At 45.3% G+C, this 23,204-nt stretch overlaps 2 protein-coding genes across 4 annotated transcripts in view; one reads left to right on the forward strand and one right to left on the reverse strand.

The window, feature by feature from the left end:
• The window catches only part of LOC137232329 (kelch-like protein 18), a 50,144-nt gene extending 40,003 nt beyond the window's left edge, over nt 1-10,141 (forward strand). Inside the window, exons 12-13 of one of the 3 annotated variants that reach the window (XR_010946970.1) lie at nt 6,461-9,072; nt 9,341-10,141. The gene's annotated coding sequence lies outside the window, so the exon portion shown is untranslated. Of the gene's footprint in view, nt 1-6,460 lie in introns of all 3 variants that reach the window. The other 2 variants (XR_010946968.1, XR_010946969.1) reach the window with 2 other exon arrangements.
• LOC137232917 (15 kDa protein B-like) lies at nt 8,855-11,688 on the reverse strand. Its single transcript, XM_067755762.1, has 4 exons — nt 11,509-11,688; nt 10,708-10,812; nt 9,641-9,736; nt 8,855-8,995 (listed from the first exon to the last, which is right to left on the reverse strand). The coding sequence occupies exons 1-4, from the start codon at nt 11,686-11,688 to the stop codon at nt 8,855-8,857; spliced, it is 522 nt and encodes a 173-aa protein (XP_067611863.1).
• Nucleotides 11,689-23,204: the final 11,516 nt, after the last annotated feature.

Below are 23,204 nucleotides of genomic sequence, written 5' to 3' on the forward strand. Positions count from 1 at the left end.
TCTTTGTCTTGTTCTTGATCTTGGAGGAAATGCTTTCAGACTTTCAACATTGAATATGATGTTGCCTGTAGGTTTGTCATATACAGCCTTTATTATGTTGAGGTATAGTCCCTCTATACCCAGTTTGTTGAGAGGTTTTTTCTTTTTTTCTTTTTAATGTTATTGAAGTACAGTTGACTTACAGTGTTGTGTTAATTTATGCTGTACAGCAAAGCAATTCAGTTATACACATATATATTCTTTTCCATTATGGTTTATCACAGGATATTAATTACAGTTCCCTGTTCTATACAGTAGGATCTTATTGTTTATCTATCCTATATATAATAGTTTGCATCTGCTAATCCCAAACCCCTGAGTTTTTTTAATCATAAATGGATGCTGAACTTGTCAAAAGCTTTTTCTGCATCTACTGAGATGATCATATGATTTTTTCTTCAGTTCATTAATGTTGTGTATCATATTGATTGATTTGTTGATTTTGAATCCCTGGGATATGTCCCACTTGATCATGATGTATGATATTTTATTGTTGGATTCTGTTTGCTAATATTTTGTTGAGGATTTTTGCATCAGTGTTCATCAGTGATACTGGCCTGTAATTTTCTTTTTTTGTGATGTCTTTGGTTTTGGCATCAGGCTTTTTAGAATGAGTTCAGAAGCATTCTTTATTTTTTGGAATAGTTTGAGAAGAATAGGTGTTAACTCTTCTTTAAATGTTTTGTAGGGAATTCCCTGGTGGTCCAGTGGTTAGGACTTGGTGCTTTCACTGCCGGGGCCCAGGTTTGACCCCTGGTTGGGGAACTAAGATCCTGCATGCTGCACAGTACAGCCAAATTTTTTTTTTAATGTTTTGTAGAATTCACCCATGAAGCCATCTGGTCTTGGACTTTTGTTTGTTGGGAGGGTTTCTTTTATTCTTATTATTCAATTTCACTACTGATAATTAATTGGTCTATTCATATTTCTATTTCTTTTTTTAAAAGATTTATTTTATTTATTTTATTTGGCTGTGTCAGGTCTTAGTTGCGGCACACGGGATCTTCACTGAGGCATGCAGGATCTTTTTTGTGGTGCACGGGCTTCTTGTTGTGACGTGTGGATTTTCTCTCTCTAGTTGTGGCGCGCGGGTTCCAGAATGCGTGGGCTCTGTAGTTTGCAGCACGCAGGCTCTAGTTGAGGCACAAGTAGTTGTGGTGTGCGTGCTTAGTTGCTCTGCGGCATGTGGGATCTTAGTTCCCTGACCAGGGATCAAACCCACGTGCCCTGTGTTGTAAGGCAGATTCTTTACCACTGGACCACCAGGGCCAGGGAAGTCCCTATATTTCTATTTCTTCCTCAGTCTTAGGAGAGTGTACATTTCTAAGAATTTATCCATTTCTTCTATGTTATCCATTTTATTGGCATATAATTGTTCATAGTAATCTATTATAATCCTTTGTATTTCTGTGGTGTCAGTTGTAACTTTGCCTCTTTCATTTCTGATTTTATTTATCTAGGCCTTCTCTTGATGCGTCTGGCTAAAGGTTTATCAATTTTGCTTATCTTTTCAAAGAACCAGCTCTTAGTTTCATTGATCTTTTCTATTGTTTTTTTCAGTCTCTATTTCATTTATTTCTGGTCTGATATTTATTATTTCTTTCCTTCTACTGACTTTGGGTTTTGTTTGTTCTTCTTTTTATAGTTCCTTTAGGTGTAAGGTTAGATTGTTTATTTGAGGTTTTTCTTGTTTCCTGAAGTAGGCTTGTATTGCTATTAAACTTCCCTCTTAGAACCTCTTTTGCTGCATCCCATAGATTGTAGATCATGTGTTTCCATTTCATTTGTCTCCAGGTACTTTTTTTAATTTCCACTTTGATTTCTTCAGTGACGCATTGGTTGTTTAATAGCATATTCGTTAGCCTCCACGTTTTTGTGGTTTTTTGCAGTTTTTTTCTTGTAGTTATTTCTAGTCTCATACTGTTGTGATTGGGAAAGATGCTTGATATGATTTTAAATTTATTTAGACTTGTTTTGTTGCCTTGCATGTGATCTGTCCTGGAGAGTGTTCCATGTGCACTTGAAAAGAATGTGTATTCTGCTGCTTTTGGTGGAATATTCTATATATGTCTATCAATTTCACCTGATCTATTGTGTCATTTAAGGCCAGTATTTCCTTATTGATTTCCCATCTGGATGATCTGTCCATTGATGTAAATGGAGTATTAAAGTTCCCTACTATTATTGTATTAATGTCAATTTCACCCTTTATGTTAATATTTGCTTTATGTATTTAGGTGCTCCTTGATTGGGTGCATATATATTTATAATTGTTATATCTTCTTGTTGGATCAATTTCTTTATCATTATATAATATCCTTTATCTCTTGTTACAGTCTTTGTTTTAAAGTCTATTTTGTCTGATATAAGTATTGCTACCCAGGCTTTCTTTTGATTTCCATTTGCATAAAATACCTTTTTCTGTCCTCTAAATTTCAGTTTATGTGTGTCTTTAAATCTGAAATGAGTCTCTTGTAGGCAGCATATATATGGGTCTTGTTTTGGTATCCATTCAGCCACTCTTTGTCTTTTTATTGGAGCACTTAGTCCATTCACATTTATAGTAATTTTTTTTCAATTACATCATTTGCATTTATTTATTGAAGGCCATATATGCCGTATAAAGTAATTATCGATAGGCATGTACTTACTGCAATTTGTTCATTGTTTTCTGGTTGTTTTTGTAGTTCTTTTTGTTTCCTTTCTTTTTCTTTTGCTCTTTTCCCTTGTGATTAGATGACTGTCTTTAGTGTTATGTTTGGATTCCTTTCTCTTTTTGTATGTGCGTATTTATTACAAATTTTGGTTTGTGGTTACCATGAGGTTCATATGTAATGACATATATATGGTTATTTTATATATGTGGTTATTTTATATGTGGTTATTTTATATATATATAGCTGTTTTAAGTTGATGATCTCTTAAGTTCAAATGCATTCTAACAACCTAAAAATGCAATTTTTACTACCCACCCCACACATCAATGTTTTTGACATCATATTTTACATATTTTTGTGTATCCCTTAACTGTTCATTGCACATATAGATGATTTTACTACTTTTGTCTTTCAAGCTTCCTACTAGCTTTATGAGTGGTTGATCTACTACCTTTACTGTATGTTTGCCTTTACCAATAAGATTTTTCCTTTCCTAATTTTCATATTTCTAGCTGTGGTCTTTTCCATTTAGCAAAGTCCTTTTAACATTTCTTGTAAAGCCTGTTTAGTGGTGCTGAATTCTTTTGGCTTTTGCTTCTCTGTAAAACTCTGTATCTCTCAAATGTGAAAGCCTTGTTGAGTAGAGTGGTTGTAGGTTTTTTTCCTTTCATTGCTTTGAATATATCATGCCACTACCTCTGGCCTGCAAAGTTTCTGCTGAAATGTCAGCTCATAGTCATACGGGAGTTCCCTTGTAGGTAACTAGTTCCTTTTCCTTGCTGCTTTTAAGATTCTCTATCTTCAATTTTTGCAGTTTTAATTATAATGTGCTTGGTGTGGACCTCTTTGGGTTCATCTTGTTTGGGACTCTGTGCTTCTTTGACTTGGATGTCTTTTTTTTTCCCCAGGTTAGGAAAGTTCTCAGCTATTATTTCTTCAAATAAGTTCTCTGCCCCTTTCTCTTTTCTCTTTCCAGGACCCCTGTAATGCAAATGTTAGTATGCTTGATGTTGTCCCAGAAGTCTCTTAAACTATCCTCATTTTTTTAAATCTTTTTTTCTTTTTTCTGTTTGGCTTGGGTGATTTCCACTACTCTGTCTTCCAGTTAACTGATTCATTCCTCTGTAACATCTAATTTACTGTTGATTCCTTCTAATGTATTTTTTATTTCACTTATTATATTCTTCAGCTCTGTTCGGTTCTTCTCTATATTTTCTAATTCTTTACTAAACTTCTCACTGTGTTCATCCATTCTTCTCCCGAGTACATTCTGCATCTTTATGATCATTACCTTGAACTCTTCTTCACTGTGTTTTTCTTCTAGTGTTTTGTCTTGTTCCTTCATTTGGAATATATTCCTCTGTCTCCTAATTTTGCCTAATTCTTTGTATTTATTTCTATGTATTAGGTAGGTTGGTTTTGTTTTTGATCTTGAAGAAGTGGCCTTGTGTAGGAGACATCCTAAGGGGTCCAGCAACACACTCCCCTTTGGTCACCAGATCTGTATACTCTAGGGATGCCCCCTATGTGGGCTGTTCTGTTGTGGTTGACCTGACTACTGTGGGTGTGCTGGTAGGTCAGGCTGGCCCCTACCCCCACTGGCTGCCAGACCTTGCCTTGTGTGGTGGTACCAATCTTTGGTGGACAAGGCCAGGTCCTGGTGTGGCTAGCTGCATAGCCCGGGGGAACCTGGGGCTGGTCCCAGCCTACTGGTGGGCAGGTTAGCCCTGGCACTAGTAAACTAGAGGGAGGACTCCAAAATGGTACTTGCCAGCACCAGTGTTCTCATGGTAGAATGAGCTCCCAAAAATGGTTCCAGCCAGCATCTATGTCCCCAGGGGGAGTCCCAGTTACCTCCTGCCTCTCCAGGAGACTTTCTAAGATAAGCAAGTGGGAATTCCCTGGTGGTCCAGTGGTTAGGATTTCATGCTTTCACTGCCGAGGGCCTGGGTTCTATCCCTGGTTGGGGAACTAAGATCCCCACAAGCTGCGTGGCATGGCCAAAAAAAAAAAAGATTAGCAAGTAGGTCTGACTCAGGCTCCTTTCAAATTACTGCCTCTACACTGGATCATGTGAGATTTTGCACGTGCCCTTTAAGAACAGTCTGTTTCCTACAGCCCCCCAGCTCTTCTGAATGCAAGCCCTGCTGGCCTTCAAAGCCAGATGTTTTGGGGGCTCACCTTTCTGGTGCAAGACCCATAGGCTCAGGAGCCTGATGTGGGGCTTAGACCCCTTGCTTCTTGGGGAGAAACTTTGCAGTGGTGATTATCCTCCTGTTTGTTGCCTATCTGAGGGTGTGGGTCTTGACTTATATCACATCTCCACCCCTCCTCCCCATCTCATTGTGGTTCCTTCTTTGTATCTTTAGTTGTGGAAAATATTTTCTGCTGGTCTTCAGGACATTCTCATAGATAGCTGTTCTATAAATGGTTGTAGTTTTGGTGCACCTGTGGGAGGATGTGAGCTCAGGGTCTTCCTAAGCTACCATCTTGGCCACACCCCCTATACTATCTTTAGGTTCTACTATTAAGTGTATTCTGAGACAAAGAAAATGAATTGAGGAGCTTTCCATCTTTTTCCTTGATTTTGAATTAAATAATTTATACATAGATATATAATTTTATGTGTATTTTATATAAACTATTAACAAAGTTTAAATAACTTTGGAATTATATGTCCTTTAAAGCCTCCCTGTTCCAAGTGTGGTTCATGGATCAGCAGTGTCAGCATCACCTGGAAGGTAGTTACAAAAACAGATTCCTGGGGCCCACCCCAGGCCTACTGGGCTGGAGTCTATAGTTTAATGAGACTCCTCAGATGACTGCTATGTACATTGAGAAGCCCCACTCTAAAGACTAGATAAATCTCAGCTGTGGACCATCTGGTCCTGGAACTCTAATCACCTCTCCAGACTCTTCTGAGAAAATGGGCCTTCTCACATATTCCCCTTCAGGTCCTGAGTCAATGTTGATAAATCATGTTTAGCTAAGAAAGCATTCATTTCCTCCAGGTTTTCGTATTCTCTGTGATTGTAAGTAGTCTTAAGCTCTTAAATTCTGTCACTCCTGTTTCCATGGCTATCCCCTTTCATGTAACTTGAGCTCTTTTTGCCTTCTGTCCCTGTTTTCTTTAATCAGGCTTTCTGCAGTCTAACACAAGCATTTTCTTTGATATAACATTGTCTTCAAATTATCTTAAAGCCTGTACAGTATTCAGTGAATATAATACAAATTACTTAACCATTCCCCTATTCGGTACTCAGGCAATTCCCTATTTCCCAGCAGCATAAATAAAACTGCCAGAAGAGCAATATTGCTAAACTACTGTCTATAATTCTAGATAGTAATTTAGCAATACGATAAATTCTTTTTTTTTAAATTAATTTATTTATTTTTGGCTGACTTGGGTCTTCATTGCTGCACACGGGCTTTCTCTAGTTGTGGTGAGTGGGGACTACTCTTCGTTGCACTGCATGGGCTTCTCATTGCGGTGGCTTCTCTTGTTGCGGAGCACGGGCTCTAGGCTCACGGGCTTCAGTAGTTGTGGCACACGGGCTCAGTAGTTGTGGCACGCGGGCTCTATGACGCAGGCTCAGTAGTTGTGGCGCACGGGCTTAGTTGCTCTGCGGCATGTGGGATCTTCCCGGACCAGGGCTTGAACCTGTGTCCCCTGCATTGGCAGGCGGATTCTTAACCACTGTGCCACCAGGGAAGCCCCTAAATTCTTAATATGGTCATACACTTTGACGTCATTTCCATTCTAGGAACTTATTTTCATCTCAGCATTGTTTATAGCAATTTCAAAGCAAAACAAAATGGAAACAACTTCAACAGCAGGAGTGACTTAAATAAATGGAGGTCTAACCACCCAATGGAGAATTACACAGAAAAAAACATGGGGTGAGTCAATAGTGACTGAAGTGTGTTAGCTGACAGGTTAAATGAGAATAAGCTGGTTGTAAAATCGGCCATAAAATGACTGTGAAGTCATTTTTTCTTTTAAAAATAAAACTCACATTGTACCTGTATGTATGAGGAATGAAATTTGATTCCTGCAGCCATTTAGATGTTGCCCTAGAGGTCTGTTCACCCATTGTGTTCCCACCCCCAACCCCCAGTGAGTTTTTCCTTCTCGGTTTTGCTTCTGTGGGCCTGAAGACTTTCAGAAGCTGCCAAGGCCAAGAGGCTGAGCTGTATTTGGAGCCTTGATACCATCTCAGGGCCTGATAGTGTCTGGGCTATGAGAATACAGCAGAGTGGCCCCAGCAGAGCCTCGTGGCTGATCCTACAGGCCTGCCCTCTTGCGGGGTACAGCATGATGGGCCTTGTGTAATGTGGCATTGACCACCATAGATGAGCCTTGAGCTTCCTGGGAGAAGTTGCTCAGCCCGTTAGTGTCCAGAACCCCCTAGAAGACCTGGATGAGACCTGGAAGTACTCTTTCAGGGTGGGGGTCAGGCAAGGGAGTGATATGTGGTGGTGTGCCTGCGGTGCTGGTGCCTTCTGCTCTCTGCAGGAGCTAGAAGTGACCTTCTCCAGCTGAACATCATTGTCCCACCATGGGGAGAGGGTCTGGGGTCTAGTTTATCCTGCTCAGCCCAAACCTGCCCATTTCCCACCCCAGGGTTGCTCCCTGCAGCATCCCCCACCCCCTCTTGCCCACCAGTGGGGCTACCTGAGATTTAGGTGGCAAGGGAGTTGGAGTGTGGACTATGGGCAAGTTAACCAATTTCCTTGAGGCTTAGTTTTCTCACTAAAAGTTGCAGGTGATGCATGCAGCTTGCAACGCAATTCTGAGACCTGAGAAGTGTATTCCCATTCGCTGTATGGGAAGTGGCATTCATAAATCGTGGCTATTATTATCATTAATGGAGAGGAGTCCTTGGCTTTCCTGGGATAATTACTAAAAAACCCATTTCCCCAAGGGGCTCTACACCATGGCCCCTCAAATGAGAGTTTCCCACAGATATTTCTGTAGCAAAGACTTGAAAAAGGAGCCTACTAGTGAGAAGACAAGGGCATTCATCCATTCAACAAGTATTTACTGAGCAACTACAGTGTTCTCAGGGCTGGATGTATCAGGAACCAAGGCCAAGGTTTGCTGTGGACCAGATGTGGCTGTGAAAGACAGCAGAGAGCCAGATGCTCAGGTGCTTGGATGGAGGCTGCCATCAGCTGGGCTGGGGTGGGCTGTAGGAAGGGTGGTTTGGAGGGAAGATACTGTGTGGCACACCTTGGACATCCATGGGGAGGCGTCCAGGAGGCAATCTGAAATGCGAGTCTGGGGTTCAGGGAGAGGTTCTGGCTGGAGCTTAGATAAGAAGGAAGCATAAAGGAATGAAAGGTGGTTGAGGAGGCTGGGGGCAGATTACTCTGCCTTCTTGAGCTTCCAGGGAAGCCCTTGGATGCCCCCCCAACCCATGTTTCTCTTCATTGTCCCTGCCCTGACCTCAGGGAGTCTGTGTTCCCATGATGCACAGTGGAATCACCCCCAGGACCTGTCTCATTTGTCTCCTCACCCCAAGTCCAGCTGGCCCAGCTCTAACACCTTATTCATTCACATTCATGTAATCATTTATTTTAGAAACGTTTTATTGAGTTTCTCTCCTGTGGCTCTCACCAGAGAGTGGCCTGACCCCCTCTTGGAGGTACCTGGATATATGAAGGGACATTTAGTTGTCACAGTGACTGGGCAGGGAACAGGGGTGCTCAGGGTCCTGCACAGAAGGAACTGCCCTCCCAGGATTCAGGAGCACTTTGCTGAGATAGTCATTCCCCAGCCACCTGCAGCTGGCTGAGGAGGGCTCAGCTGTGAGTAAATACAGTGCTACGGAGCCTGGGACACAGCAGGTAATGCCAGGTAATGGTTTGGGGATCATGAATGCACAGATGAGGGAAGGACACTTCTGCTGCCCAGGGAAGAGCAGAGAGGCTTCCTGGAGGAGGTGACTTTGGAGCTGTGCCTTAAAAGATGAGCAGGGTTTACAGACACAGGATGGGCAGGAATTCCAGACAGAGGGAAGCAGGTATGCAAATGCAGAGGAGTATGGGTGGGCTCAGACTGCAGGAAAGGGAGTGCTGAGGGCAGCAGAGGAAGAGAATGGGTGGGAATAAGAGGTTGTGGTGGGGTTGCAGGGCATCCCTTACCTTCCGCAGCCCTAGAAATTCCTCAGTATGTTGGTGATGATGTCGTGCTTGGCTTTCTCGTACAGGTCCCTGACTGCATGTGGCAGTTGGGAGCTCTCAGTTCCTGGAGTGTCCACTCCAGGGGACCCAGCAGAACGCCTCACCCGGTGGACCTACAGAAGTGATGCAGACGTGATCACCCTCATTGATTGGCCCCCTTTCCTGTCCTGCCTGTGGCCCCTCTCTCCAGGTGGGGATGAGTGTGAGGCACTGGCAGTGATGTTGGTGATGGGGCTGGAGGTGGTCCCCAGTGAGGCCCTTCCACTCGGAGCCCAGAGGGCCTGGGAAGGCCTGAACTCTGCCGCTCACTTCCTCTCTGGCTATTCCACTCACTTGCTAGGAGGTTGCACCTCCGGCTTCAGTTTTTCCAAATGTGGGATGTGGAGGAGGGTTCCCAGAGCTCAGGGCCCAGAGCAGAGCCAGTGTCCTGCGAAGTCTGAGCTCCCTCTCACCCCCAGGATGCCCCTTAGCCTCGGCCACCAGTCTCTCCTCCCCACCCCTCCTGCCAAACGACTAGCAGTCATCAAGGTCCAACCGCGCCTCACACTCCACAAGCCTTTCCCCTCCCGATGACTTGCGTTTAGAAGGGCTCGATCGGCCCGGTTTCCAGAGGAGGAAACTGAGGCCCCACGCGCTGAAGTCAGTGGCCCGGGTGAGGGCCCCTCGGTCATCGGCGGTCACCGGGCAGAGCGCCGCCCGCGACGGAAACAGACTGGGGCCAGCGCGGGCGCAGGGGCTCATCTCCGGCTTGAGCTCGCGCTCGTGGTCCGGGTCCCCAGGGCAGTTGAGGGACGGTTGAGGGACGGAAGGATGTGCTGCAGCATGAAGAAGATGCCCGTGCAGTTCTGCTCTTCCTGCGGGTCAGTGAGCACAGGAGTGCGGTGGCCGACGTTCTTGCCCAGGTACCCAGGCTCCCGAAGCTGGCGCCCTCCCTAATCCTCCCCCCAGAGCCAGGAGGGAGCGGCGAACGCTGGGGGGACCCGGGCGGGCTCCGTGAACACCCAGTAAAATTAAGGACTTTCATGCAAGTTATATTAAATGGGAAAAGGCCTCCAAAATTAGCCTCAGAGGAAGCTATATTTGTTTAAAACACTCGTGTGTACATAAAAAAGATACAGAAGATGATTCACCAACGGTTAATGTTGTCTCCTCCTGGGTAGTGGGGTTGCAGGGGGTTTTTGTTTGTTTGTTTTTAGTTTGCTTCTCCACATTTTGTTAATTTGCTGTAATAAAATATTATTTTCCTAATTTTAGAAAAACAGTTATCACTAGGTGCATTACGGTCCCCTTCTTCTTTCTCTTAATATTTAGTCATTTCTTTAGCATGTATTGTTTTTCTAATAAGAATTGATAATTTACATGTAGTAAGAAAAACCAGTAAGGAAAAACCCAATTTTAAAAATGGCTACTGGGCTTCCCTGGTGGCGCAGTGGTTAAGAATCCGCCTGCCAATGCAGGGGACAAAGTTTCGAGCCCTGGTCCGGGAAGATCCCACATGCCGCGGAGCAACTAAGCCCATGTGCCACAACTACTGAAGCCCGCGCGCCTAGAGCCCACGCTCCGCCACAAGAGAAGCCACTGCAATGAGAAGCCCGCGCACTGCGGCGAAGAGTAGCCCCCGCAAGCCAGCACACACCGACGAAGACCCATCGCAGCCAAACATAAATAAGTAAATTTATTATTATTTTTTAAATGCCTTCCATAATCAAACCTCACCTGGGCGAGGTGAGGAGGGTGGAAGCAAATACAGCCTCCGGGAGAAGGGAGAGAGGGGAGGTCCTTCTCTTGCTCATGGGGGCAGGGAGCCAGGGGATGGGAGACTCGCCCCGCCCGGCCTGAAGGGACATTCTCGGGGCTGTCGGCGGTGCCAGAGCAAAAAGCACACCGTCTCTTTAATCCTGAAGTTGAGCGGGATCATGGTGTTGGAGTTCTAAAAAATCAAGAGAAGACTCATGATCATCTATCTCCCTTTTACAGAGGAGGGAACAAAGGCAAGGAGGAGAGAGTTCACAGTTCCAAGTTGGAAGGGGCTTAGCCGAGGTCTGCACTTTCCACCTAAAGGAGGCAGCCTCTTCAAGTGGCCTGAGCAGAGATTTAAGGTGTGCAGGGCTTCTGGAAACTAGCCGAGGCTAACACCTCATGGCTGTACCACCTTGAGGGGTCACTTCCCATCTTTGCCCCTCAGTTTCCTCTTCTGTGACAAAGGAACTAGAATACTTGCCTCGCATGCTCAGCTGCCAGGAGAGAGATAATGGGGTGGGAAGGGGACACTGGAAGGCCCTGATGAGTCGCTGGTGAGACCAGTCCAGCTCCTGTCTGTCCTTTGAAACAGACCTGCTTGCTCCTACAAACCCAGGGCCTGAGTGCAGGCTGGACTCCCAGAACCCGCATTTCATCCTTGGGCAAAGCCCGGAATTGACCAGCTAGCCAGCTGTCAGGCCCGAGAGAAATTACGGTCTTTGTCTTATCTTCTGAGGGGAGAAACATTATAATAATAAAGAACAGCAGCTAATGTCAACCAAGCACTTTGTGCCTGTGCGAGGCATTCTCTCCTGCCTGCTGTCCTCACAGGCTGCTATGAGGCAGAGTGTTACCTGCTTCCTGGGCCTGAGCCCCCAACACTCACCAAGCTAGGCAGTGGTGGGATGGCTTCCAGCAGGCCAAAGAGTCGCTGTCCTTGTCGCCCCTGGTTGAAGAACCACAGGGCCTGGGTGACTATCTCTTCATAGCTCAGACTGCGCTGGGCCACACAGGCCATTGCTGCCAAGCCTGCCACCAGCACCAGTGCCCTCCAAGCCCCTGCCATTGTCCCTTCTTTGATCCACTGCCACTTGCAGCCCCTTTTAGGTGCTACTCGGGCAGCCTTGCCCAAGGGCTGCTGACGACATGCAGGGCTGGGGCCTTCCTGAAAGGGGCCTCTCCTTTCCTTCGCTAGGCACCCAGTATTAGCCAATGTTCCAAAATACCCGTGACTAAGAGGCAAGTAGGATTGGGTTATAGTCCAGGGCCTAGGAGTGAGGCAGCCCTGAGCTGGGGGCAGGAGACATGTGTGATGCTGGGCAAGTCCCTTCACTCTGGCCTCAGTGTCCCTACCTGTGCCACGAGGAGGCCACCTCTGATAGTCCAGGACTCTGTGCCGTCTCTGCCTGGCTGTTCTGGTTTGATTCTGAAACAACTGTCTGGGATCCATGAACTCTCTATGTGACAGGTCCTCAGCTGAGAGCACAAGGAGACAGTCCAATCTGAGGCTGTACTCAAGCTGACACCTACCATGTTACATACGTTTTAAAATATTGATTGTTAACCCTTAAAACTCTGGATGCCTGACTTTGAAAAAATCATGAGATCTGACAATGCATGGCTCACAGCCCCTCATGGATGTGACGTCAGCAACTTCTCCAGGGAAATCCTCGCTGTCCGCTTCCCCCAGGTCATTCCCTGCTGCCAAAGCAGGGAGGCTGTCCCCAACAGGATCAGGGCAGGGATTCCTGGCTGCTGACATGGCCAACCCCAGGCAGCAGCTCACAAGAGGAAGAGCAAGGGCCTCCCCTTCCTCTGAGGGCTCCCATTTTCCTTGACTCCCTCAGTTACTGGGGTCTGCATGTTAACTTCCCAGCCCTTCCTTGGCTGCGGGGCTCCTGTTCTGCAGGAGACTCAGAAACTGGGGAGGAGGAGAGCAACTACCGGGTGTTTCCACTGAAGTCCACCAGTGGGGAAACCAAGGCACAGAGCAGATCATGACTTCCCCCAAAAGCTAAGGGTAGAGCTGAGCAGGTCAGAGCCAGAAGTGAGGAGAGAAGGCAGAGCACAGAACAGTCCTCCGCAGGCCCAACAGGTCTTCAAAGGCCCAAGTCTCATCATAAAATCCATGCAGCCATGGCATATAATGGTGAAAACTTAGAAAAAACCTAAACGTGCTTCAAGGGATTTCCTGGTGGCACAGCGGTTAAGAATCTGCCTGCCAGTGCAGGGGACACGGGTTTGAGCCCTGGTCCGGGAAGATTCCACGTGCTGCGGAGCAACTAAGCCTATGCGCCACAACTACTGAACCTGCGCTCTAGAGCCCACGAGCCACAACTACCGAAGCCCGCACGCCTAGAGCCCGTGCTCCGCAACAAGAGAAGCCACCGCAGTGAGAAGCCTGCGCACCGCAACAGAGTAGCCCCTGTTCTCTGCAACTAGAGAAAGCCCGCACGCAGCAACAAAGACCCAACCCAGCAAAAAATATAAATAAATAAATGTGCTTCAAGAGCAGATTATTAGAGCAGTTGTGATATGTCCACCTATGGAATACCGCTACTACTTATTGGAATACAGGTCCAGTTATTGGTGGGTGATTATGTTCATCACAGGTTCTTAGCTGAAGAATGAGGGTTCTGCTGCAGCAGGTCTTGTGTCCATCACAGGAAGTGTGAATAAGGAAGGATGGTGGGTGCTCACTGTAGAATTCTATGCAGCAGTTAAGCAGTGGTTCTCCACTGGGGTGACTTTGCCCCTTGACCCCCCCCCAGGACAATTGTCAATGTCTGGAGACAGTTTTGATTGTCACAACTGGGGAGAGGGCACAACTGACATCTAGTGGATAAAGGCCACTGGATGCTGATAATCACCCTACAATGCACAGGACAGCCCCAGCAAGGAAGAATGGTCTAGCCCCAAATGTCACTAGTGCTGAGGTTGAGAAGTCCTGTGACAGAGCAACCAGATGGATCAATCTTAAACACATGGTGCTTGGTTACAAAGGAAAGGAACAGAATGAGATGTGTAACAACTCTCCCTCCCTCTCTCTCTCTCTCTCCATTTATATGTATGGAGAATACATCAGAATACATCCTTCAAACTGATAAACATCTTATAACACCCGCAAGGCACAGGTAAGAATGAATGATGGTTGAGAGGGCAGGAAATGAGATTGGGGGAAAAAAAAAAAAAAGCAGAGAGAGGGCTTGCACAGACCAAAGAAAACTCACCAATGCAGCCTGCAGTGTAAGGTTGGATTCCTTGTACAGAAGATTGTACACTGATCAATATCCATAACAGTATCACTAGCAAGGTGCCTGAAAAGATGTTCACTAAAATATTAATAATATAATGAATAAATATCCATACAGTTTTTCTCTGTATGGAACTGGCAAAGGATTTTGATTCCTTCTTTCAACTTTTCTTTATTATTTGAAAAAAATTACAATAAACAACTTTGTTTTACAAAAACAGCAAAAATATTTTTTAAATACCCACATGGAATCTACATTTTATTCCACATCTGCAACTACTTTTTTAAGTTCAATGGAACTCTTTTTATTGAGATAAAATTCACATATCATAAAATTTACCCTTTCAAAGTGTACAATTCGCAACATTTTCATCATCCCAAAAATAAACCTTGTGCCAATTAGCAGTCACTCCCCATTTTCCCCTCCCCTTTGCCCCTGGCAACCAATAATCTACTTTCTGTCTTTATGGGTCTGCTATTCTGGATATTCATATAAATGGAATCATACAATATGTGGTCTTTGGTGTCTGGCTTTGTTCACTTAGCATGATGTTTTCATGTTCATCCATGTTATGGATTAATTCCTTTTTATGACTGAATAAGATTTCATCATATGGATATATCACATTTGTTTATCCATTCATCAGTTGATAGACATTTGGGTTGTTTTCACGTTTTTGCTATTATGAATCTTACCACTATGACTATTCACATACAGGTTTTTATGTGGACATATATTTTCAGTTACCTTGGGCTTATACCTAGGAATGGAATTTCTGGGTCATATGGTAACTCTGTGTTTTAAATTTTGTGAGGAATTGCCGAAGTATTTTCCAAAGAGCCTGTACCATTTTACATTCCCACCAGCAATCTGTGGTAGTCCACATCTTAATGATTTTTATTGTCTCTCTTTTTTATTATAGCCATCCTAGTGGGTATGAAGTGATATTTCATTGTGGTTTTGATTTGTATTTCCCTAAGAGCTAGTGATGTTGTGCTTATTGTCCATTTGTATATCTTCTTTGGAGAAATGTCTATTCAAGTCCTTTGTACAATTTTTAATTGGGTTATTTGTCCTTATATTGTTGAGTTGTACACACTGTTTTAACATTAAAATGTTTTAGATTTCCATTGGAGGAAAAAAAGCCTCCAGTAAAATCAAGGCTTTAGATGTGTAAAGTAGTTTTTCAGGGACTTTGTAGACCCCCACCACATGGCTCCCCATCAGTTTGAGAAGCTCAGCTTGTCCCCAGCATTGATAGATGAGGAAAATGAGGCCTGGAAAAGTTAGGAAGTGTGTCCAAGTTACACAGCTGAGTCCTGTGTAGAATGATGGGAAACTGGGAAGCTTTCCCTGGAGGAGAGGACTGACAAGGAGACCTTGATTCCCTGCTCTGTCTCCGAAAGGCTGCCACGAACAAGAGGACCAGATTGTTCTTCCCAGGGGGAGGCATGTCAACAAGAAAGTTCTCAAAACAAAACAAACAAACAAAACCAAGAAAGGTCTCTTGATAATAGCTGGAGTCCAGCATGGCAGAGGTGGCCTGGGAGTCTAGAAGATCACTTGGCAGGGAAATTGTAGGAGACTATAGGGGCCATTTGATGCCTGGCTTCTCCAGCATCCATTTGCCCTACCCCTTCTCCCTTCCAATGAGGCCCCAATTCCCCTTTGAGGATCTGCATGGCTCTGGGAGAGGAAAACTCGACTTGGTCTAAGTCAAGCAATGCCTTCCATCTCTCCACCACCACTGGTGATTGATTAAGCTGGTCCACTTAGAATACATCACAGAACTTTTGGTGGGAATACTAGGCACTTTCTTTCCTCCTGGAAGTAAACAAGGAAGCATGGCTAGATGTGACAAAGAAAACATCTTAGGATGTGAGGTGGGCCCCTTAGGATGAGATCAGCACCACAGAAGGCAGAGAGGAAAGAGAGAAAAACAGATCCTTATGACATCACTGAGCTTCTGGGTCACACCTTGCCTGAAGGTGGAGGGCCTCCGGATGTTACTATTTAAGCTAGTTTGAATGGGCTTTTCTGTTACTTGCAACATGATGTCGCAACAAATGTAGGGTTCAGGCATCCAATAGAGAGGTGTGGGGACAGACTATGTAGCCTTTATAATCTCATCAAACCATAAGACTCTATGACATGTCCAAAGGTTTGAGGTTGGATGGCAGTAATCAGGCCCGGGAACTTGGGTTGGGGGCTCTGGTGGGATTTTTTTTTTTTTTTTTTTTTTGACTGGTGGACCTTACAGAGTATGAGTTCCAAAGGTCAAACTCTGTTATAGCCACATAAAAATCCTTCAATAACTTGTGCTTGATAATTGACCCAGAGCATCTTCAGAATACAGCTCTGTGAGCCCTGCCTCAGCTTCAGGGCTCCACAGACCTGGGTTCAAATCCCACCGCTGCCACTTCCCCACTGGTTCTTGGCCAGTCTCTCTGGGATTCTGTGTGCCTCATCTGTAAATCGGAGATAACAATTCTTACCTTGTAAGAGTGGTGAGAGGATTAAAGCTAATGTGGGTGGAGGAAGCTCAGGTGTGGTGGCTTTTATCTAGGGCAGTGATGGCTCAGAGATGCAGCTGAGACCATTAGGAAGCACAGAGCTCTCACCCCTCCAGGCTCTGACCGGGAGACCTGATTTTGCAGATGAGGAGACTCAGGCACTGGATGTTACGAACTGGGCCCCGACCCAGAGCTGGTAAGTGGAGGTTCTGGGATTCCAGCCCAAGGTAGCGTCATCCACCGTGCTGCTCTGCCTTCAGCGTGGGGGCTGTGTCTGGTCCCCCAGCTGCTGGGAGCTGAGCTGCAGAGGGTGAGGGCAGGATTCCAGGTGTCCAGCAGGAGGTTTCTCCACCCAGCCTGTGACTTGACCCTGGGGCCTGAGGTTGGAGCAGGGTGTGGGTAAAGTTCCGGAGGGTGGCTGGGGGGTAGAGGAGCAGGAAGTGGACACTCCAGGGAAATGTCTTGCAGGAGGCAAGAGATCCCATTCAGGTGAGCATTTCCACTCTGGAATTACCTGCTCAGCCAGCACCGCAGGTAGCTGGGGCCCTTGACTTCTCCTGAATGACCCCACGGCTCCCACACCTCCTTGAAAAGATGGTTGGAACAAAAAGCTTTCACAAGGTCTGGAGAATGATGAAGAAAGAAGCCTGGTGGGCCCTTGGGCAAGCTCTGCCCTTCTCGGGCCTTGGCTTCCTCCTTGCTGTAATGGGGTGGTCAGGAGGGGGCGCACAGATTTCAGAAACCCTTAGCCCCTTGCCCAAGTGGCCTGTGCAAGTCAAGGAAGGTGTGGAGAAAGCAGCTGTGGCCACATTGGTCCCCTGGGGGGACACACCTGATGTTCTAGAACCAGCAGTGTGGACACAAGTTGCCCACACTACCCATAGACACAGAGACCTCAGCTGGGAAGACCCTGGCCTCGGAAATTCCCACAAGCTGACCTCAGCCCTGACCCATCAGGTTTGTCACCACCCCACCCCCAACTAGGGGTGCTACCCAGCCTCCAGGCTTTCACTGCAAAGGCCAGAACGTCTCAAAGTTCTGCCACATATGGCTGTGCTACTGCTCACTTCCTGGCACCATGCAATCAGGAGGGTGTATTTGGGAAATCTCGAAGGCACCATTTACTCTGGAGGCCCTCCCTATCAAGGCCTGAATGAGGGTGTCTGTCCTAGGCAGGGGAGGAATAAATCCCCCGTTGCTCTCTTTCTGCTCACAGACACTGGGAGGAGGGCCCCCTTCCCCCAAGAATTAAACCTGGTTCTGAGCAAAAACAAACAAAAAACACCCATAATTTCAAATCTGCTGGGCTTTTGTGCAGCCAGTGACCCCCAGGATCGCAGCCGTGCTGTGACAACCGTGTGGCCTTGGTGCCATCTGCTGGCCAAGTGACTTGGGAGCTAGGGAGGGGTGCTGGTTTTGTGAATGGGCCTCAGAGATCCCCAACCTTCTTCATATTTGCGAACCTGTCTTGTTGGAGCCTTTTCTAGGGAGAAAGTAAGCAATGCTCCAAGGGTTCCTGGAGGGCCCAGGACCCTCTGGAGGGAGGAGAAGCTGCTTCTTTGCTGCTCCCATAGAAGCCTCTTTCTGAACCAAGGGAGGGGGGGCCACCCCAGAGTTCCCTCCCCAAGCTCCAGGAACATGGATGTTGGCTGAGATGGAAGGGATACAGTGGAATTCTTCCGGCTCTGGCCTCCAGCTGACCAGATCTGAGACCAGGTGAGTTCCCCTCTTCCCCTTTACTCTTCTCCCCAACTCCCTTCCCCGGCCACACCAGACCTCTCCTCTGACCTTCCCTCAGAGGCTACATGGTGTTTGGGGCAGCCTCTTTCCCCTCTCCATGCCTCAGATTCCCCACCTGTAATGCAGTGATTCTGGATTCGCATCCCAGAAAGGTGGCAGCGGGAGAGAGCTCCATGTTTCCTGTTTGGGTGGCTATGACCCTTCTTTCTGGACATGCCTCCTGGTGTTTGTGGGCAGGAGTCTTTCCAGGCTATACAGACACCCAGCAATGGAATTGCTGGGGCACAAAGGACGTATAGAGTTGCCGACTGAAAGAAAAAAAAAGCACAGCCTATAAGTTGAGAATTATGCTTTATTCAGCAGACTTACTGAGGACTTACGCCTGGGATACAGCCTCTCAGTTCTGAGTGACTGTTCCAAAGAGAAGCCAGAATACATAGGAGTTTTTGCTGAGGAAAAAACATGCAGTAGGACATCCAAGGATTACTGCTAGTCACAAAAACACATCTCAAGTTAATGATTTCAGGGCTTCTCTACGTATGGGAAGATGCAAAAGTCTGGGCTTATTGAAATCAATCCTTTGATAGGCACCTTAATCATCCAGGGCCAGTATCCTGTTTTTCTCCATCCTGAATCCCCTCAGGGCACACAGTTGGGGGCTGCAGTGGCTGATGGCTTTATGGCCACAACATCCTTTGTTTACTGAATTGGCAGGTGACATTCTTTGTTCACATTGTCAACACGACTAAATAATGCCAGTTTTCCAAAGTGGTGGCACCAATTTACATCCCATCTGCAGAGGATGAGAGTTCCTGTTGCTCCTTGTCCTCACCAACACTTATTTTTGACTAATGTATACTCATTCATCCCATGAGTACAAAGTGAACTTTCATTGTGGTTTGGGTTTGCGTTTTTCTGGTTACTGATGAGGTTTGACATCTTTCCATACATTTTTGGCTGTTTCTGTAAGTTGCCATACAAGTTGCCATTTTTCTATTGAGTTGTTTGTCTTTCTTGAGAACTCTCGAGAGTTTTTACATATTCTAGATGGTAAACTTTTCTTGCTTATGTCTCACAAATATCTTCTCCCAATTTGGTCTTATCTTTCTACTTTCTTTATGTGTTTTTCTTTTAACTTTTTTCTTTTGCCATGATTTTGGATTTACACAGAAAAGTTGCAAAAGTAGTGCAAAGAATTCCTTCATATCCTTTACTCAAATTCCCCAAATGTTAACATTTTACCACATTTCCATCCTCCTGTTTTCCTTTTCTCTCTCCCTCCCTCCTTTCTTCTCTCTCTCTTTTTCATATATATGTTATATTATATTATATATAAAATACACACACACATATTCTCCCTTCTCCCCTCCCCTCCCCACAAGACACTTGAGAGTAAAGGGTGGGGGCAGAATGATGCCTTTTTATGCCTAAATGCTTCAGTGTATATTTCCTAAAAACAAGAACATTCTCTTACATGTAATCATAACCACTGAACAAATCTCAAAATCAGGCAATTAACACTGATACACTACCATTATCTGATGTACAGACCTTATTCAGATTTCATCATTTGTGTTAGTAATGCCCTTTAGAGCAAAAGAAAATCCCATATCGTGTTATTTTCAGTTGTTAGGTCTCTTTAGTGTCCTTTAGTCTAGAACAGTATATCATTGTGTTTCATAACATTTTTGGACCGTTCCTCAGCTTATGTTTGTCTAGTGTTTATTCACTGTTCTATTAAGGTAATTTTTGATGCTGTGTCCTCCTCAGTGCATCATACCAGGAGGTACATGATGTATGTTTATCCCATTGCTGGTGACAGTAAATTTCATCCCTTAGGTTAGGGTGAGGTCTTTCAAGGTTCTCCATATAAAGTTACTATTTTTCCCTTTGTAATAATAAGTATATGTGGGGAGATACTATGGGACTTTGTAATTATCCTGTTACTTTACTTCTCAAGTCCATTAGTTTTACATCCATTGATGGTTTTCCCTGAATTATTAATATCGTGGTTGCTGAACAGTGGTTTTCTAATCTCATCCTTCCTTGTACATCAAGTAGTTGGCTTTCTACTGTAGAGAAGAGCTTTTGTCCTCTCCCACAATTATTTATTTAAACCTGTGTAAATTCATGTGTTATTTTATTTGATGGGTTATAATCTCTTACTATCCTTATTTTATTTTGATGCTCAAATTGTCTCAAATTTGGCAGGTGAAGCCTCTTAAGTTGGTTCCTGTGTTTTATGATGTCTTTTGCTCAACGGAAATTCTTAACTCAAGTGAAATTTAATTTATTGATCTTCCTTCATGGCTAGTGCTTTTTATTGCTTGTTTAAGAAATTCTTCCCTAGCCAACTTTGTAAAGATATTCTCCTGTATCTACTTTTTAAAAGTTAGAGATATTTGTCTTTCTCATTTTGGTCCTTAATATACCTGGAATTATCTTCTTATGTTAACATTTTTTTTTATTAAACTGTAACATATATACAAAAAATGCACAAAAGAGAAGTGTACAGCTTGGTTTATTTACCTCTTACAGGAGTAAGTAAACAAACTCCTATAACTAGCATCCTGATTGATCAACAGACAGAATATTCATAAGATCCCACAAGCTCTTCTTGTGTCCCCCACTTCCAGTCACTTCTCTCCCCCAACCCACAAGGATGACTGCTCTCTTGACTTCAAATACTACTGGAAATATGGTGTGGAGTAGGCTCTCTATCAGTCAGGGTTTTCCAGAAAAACAGAACCAATAGGAGACAGATAGTTGATAGATAGACACATAGATAGACAGACAGAGTTATTTTTAAGGAATTGGCTCAGGTGATTGTGGGGTTTGGCAAGTCCAAGATTTGTAGGACAGGCCAGCAGGTCAGAGACTCAGGCATGAGTTGATATGGCCATCTTGAGGCAGAATTTCTTCTGTTAAGGACACAAGTCATTGGATTAGGGCCCACCCTAATCCAGTATTATCTCATCTTAATTTGATTATATCTGCAAAGACCCTATTTCCAAATAAGGTCACATTCACAGCTCCCTAGGGGTTAGGACTTCGACATAGCTTTTGCAGGGGGTGATACAATTCAACCCATAACAGACTCCAATTTAATTTTTTTCCTCTGGATGACCAACTGACGTGCATCATGTATTCACCAGTACCTCCTTTCCTCACTGGCTTGCAATACCACCTCTAGAGTCCATTAAGTGGACGTGGGTTCTGTTTCTGGGTTCTCTGATGGTCTAATGTTGTGTTCTTGAGCAAATACCCACATTGTTCCAATTACTCAGCTTTTTTTTTTTTTAATTTATTTATTTATTTATTTTTGGCAGCATTGGGTCTTCATTGCTGGGTGCGGGCTTTCTTTAGTTGTGGCGAGTGGGGGCTACTCTTCGTGCAGTGCACAGGCTTCTCATTGTGGTGGCTTCTCTTTGTTGCGGAGCATGGGCTCTAGGTGCACAGGCTTCAGTAGTTGTGGCGTGCAGGCTCAGTAGTTGTGGCTTGTGGGCTCTAGAGTGCAGGCTCAGTAGTTGTGGTGCACGGGCTTAGTTGCTCCGTGGCATGTGGGATCTTCCGAGACCGGGGCTCAAACCCGTGTCCCCTGCACTGGCAGGCAGATTCTCAACCAGTGTGCCACCAGGGAAGCCCTACTCAGCTTTCTAACAGGACTACACATCTGGTGGAACAGGGCTTCTCATTTTATTTCCCCTCTCTAAGACTTCTTAGGCCTTTGCTTTTCCATATAAATTTGAGAAACAGCTTGTCAACTTCCACACACCAAAACATTGGGAACTTGACAGGAATTGCACGGAGCCTATGGATCACCTCTCTTCTCCCAGGAAGCCTTCACTCCTTACCAACCCCATGAGGCTCTCTGCCCCCTCTGGGTTCACACTCGCCCCACCCTATTCTATAGAGGTGATTTGGCCTCTTTGGCTGGCCTAAACCCAACAGACCCCATCCCAATGCTGCCCCTGTGGTATATTTCTTTTTCAAGCCACCCTCACATGTTTCCTGTGTGTGTCCGTATTCCAGACCCCCTAAAAAGACCCTGAAGGAGGATCTGAGTGGTGCAGTTTTCCTGTCTCCGCCCTCCCCTCTCTAGGGCCTAGAATAGTGTCCTGGGAATCCACAACCCCAGTTAAGGGCCCTTCCTCCTAGTCACCACTCCCTTCCACAGTCGATCAATACAGCAGCCAGTAGAACCCTTAAACTTACATCGGATTTATCCCTCCTCCGTTCCAAATCCTCCCATGTTTCCCCAGGTCATCCAAGGAAAAGCCCAAATCCTCATTACAGTTTTTGAGAGACCCTACGCCATGGGCAAGCCCTACCCATTACCTCCCTGACCCCATTTACTGCTCTTTTCCACACTCACTCTACCTCAGCCACTCTGGCCTCCTTGCTGTCCTTCAGGCATGGCAGGGACAGTCTCGGCTCAGGGACTTTGCATTTGCTATTCTCTCTTTCTAGAACACTCTTCCCCTAGCTATGCCCCTGGCTTGCTCCTTCATGTCCTTCAGATCTTCGCTCAAATAGTATCTTTTCAGTGAAGGCTTCTGTGACCACCCCATATAAAAGATATAAAATTGTAAAAGTCCTCCTTCTCATATTCCCACCCTCCTTTCTCCGCATTTTCTTTTTACCATAGCAGTTTCTGCCATCTCATACACTGTATATTTTTTATTGTGTTAATACCTATCTCGCCTCGTTAGATTGTAACCTCATGAGGGCAGAGATCTTTGCCTGTTTTATTCAACAGTGCCTAGAACAGCACATAGGGTGCAGTGGGTGTTGAATAAATATTAATTGAATAAATGAACTAGAAGGGAGGAGACCCAGGCCCAGCCTGACTCTTTATCCACTTGCTGGGAGAGTTGAGTGGTCCACTCCCCAATCCAGGCCTAAGTTTCCACATCAGTAAAATGGATCCACATCGATTAAATGAGGGAGGATGTCTGTGTGTCTTTGAGGTCATTCCAATTCTGATAGGAGGGTTGTCTTGAGAAAGGGGTGAACTGACCTGGCTGAATGGGGTGTTTGCTGCCCCCTTGTGACAGGGCCTACCCTTCCCCAGT

Source organism: Pseudorca crassidens, chromosome 10 (assembly GCF_039906515.1).
Source record: "Pseudorca crassidens isolate mPseCra1 chromosome 10, mPseCra1.hap1, whole genome shotgun sequence".
In the NCBI taxonomy this organism is placed as follows: Eukaryota; Metazoa; Chordata; class Mammalia; order Artiodactyla; family Delphinidae; genus Pseudorca; species Pseudorca crassidens.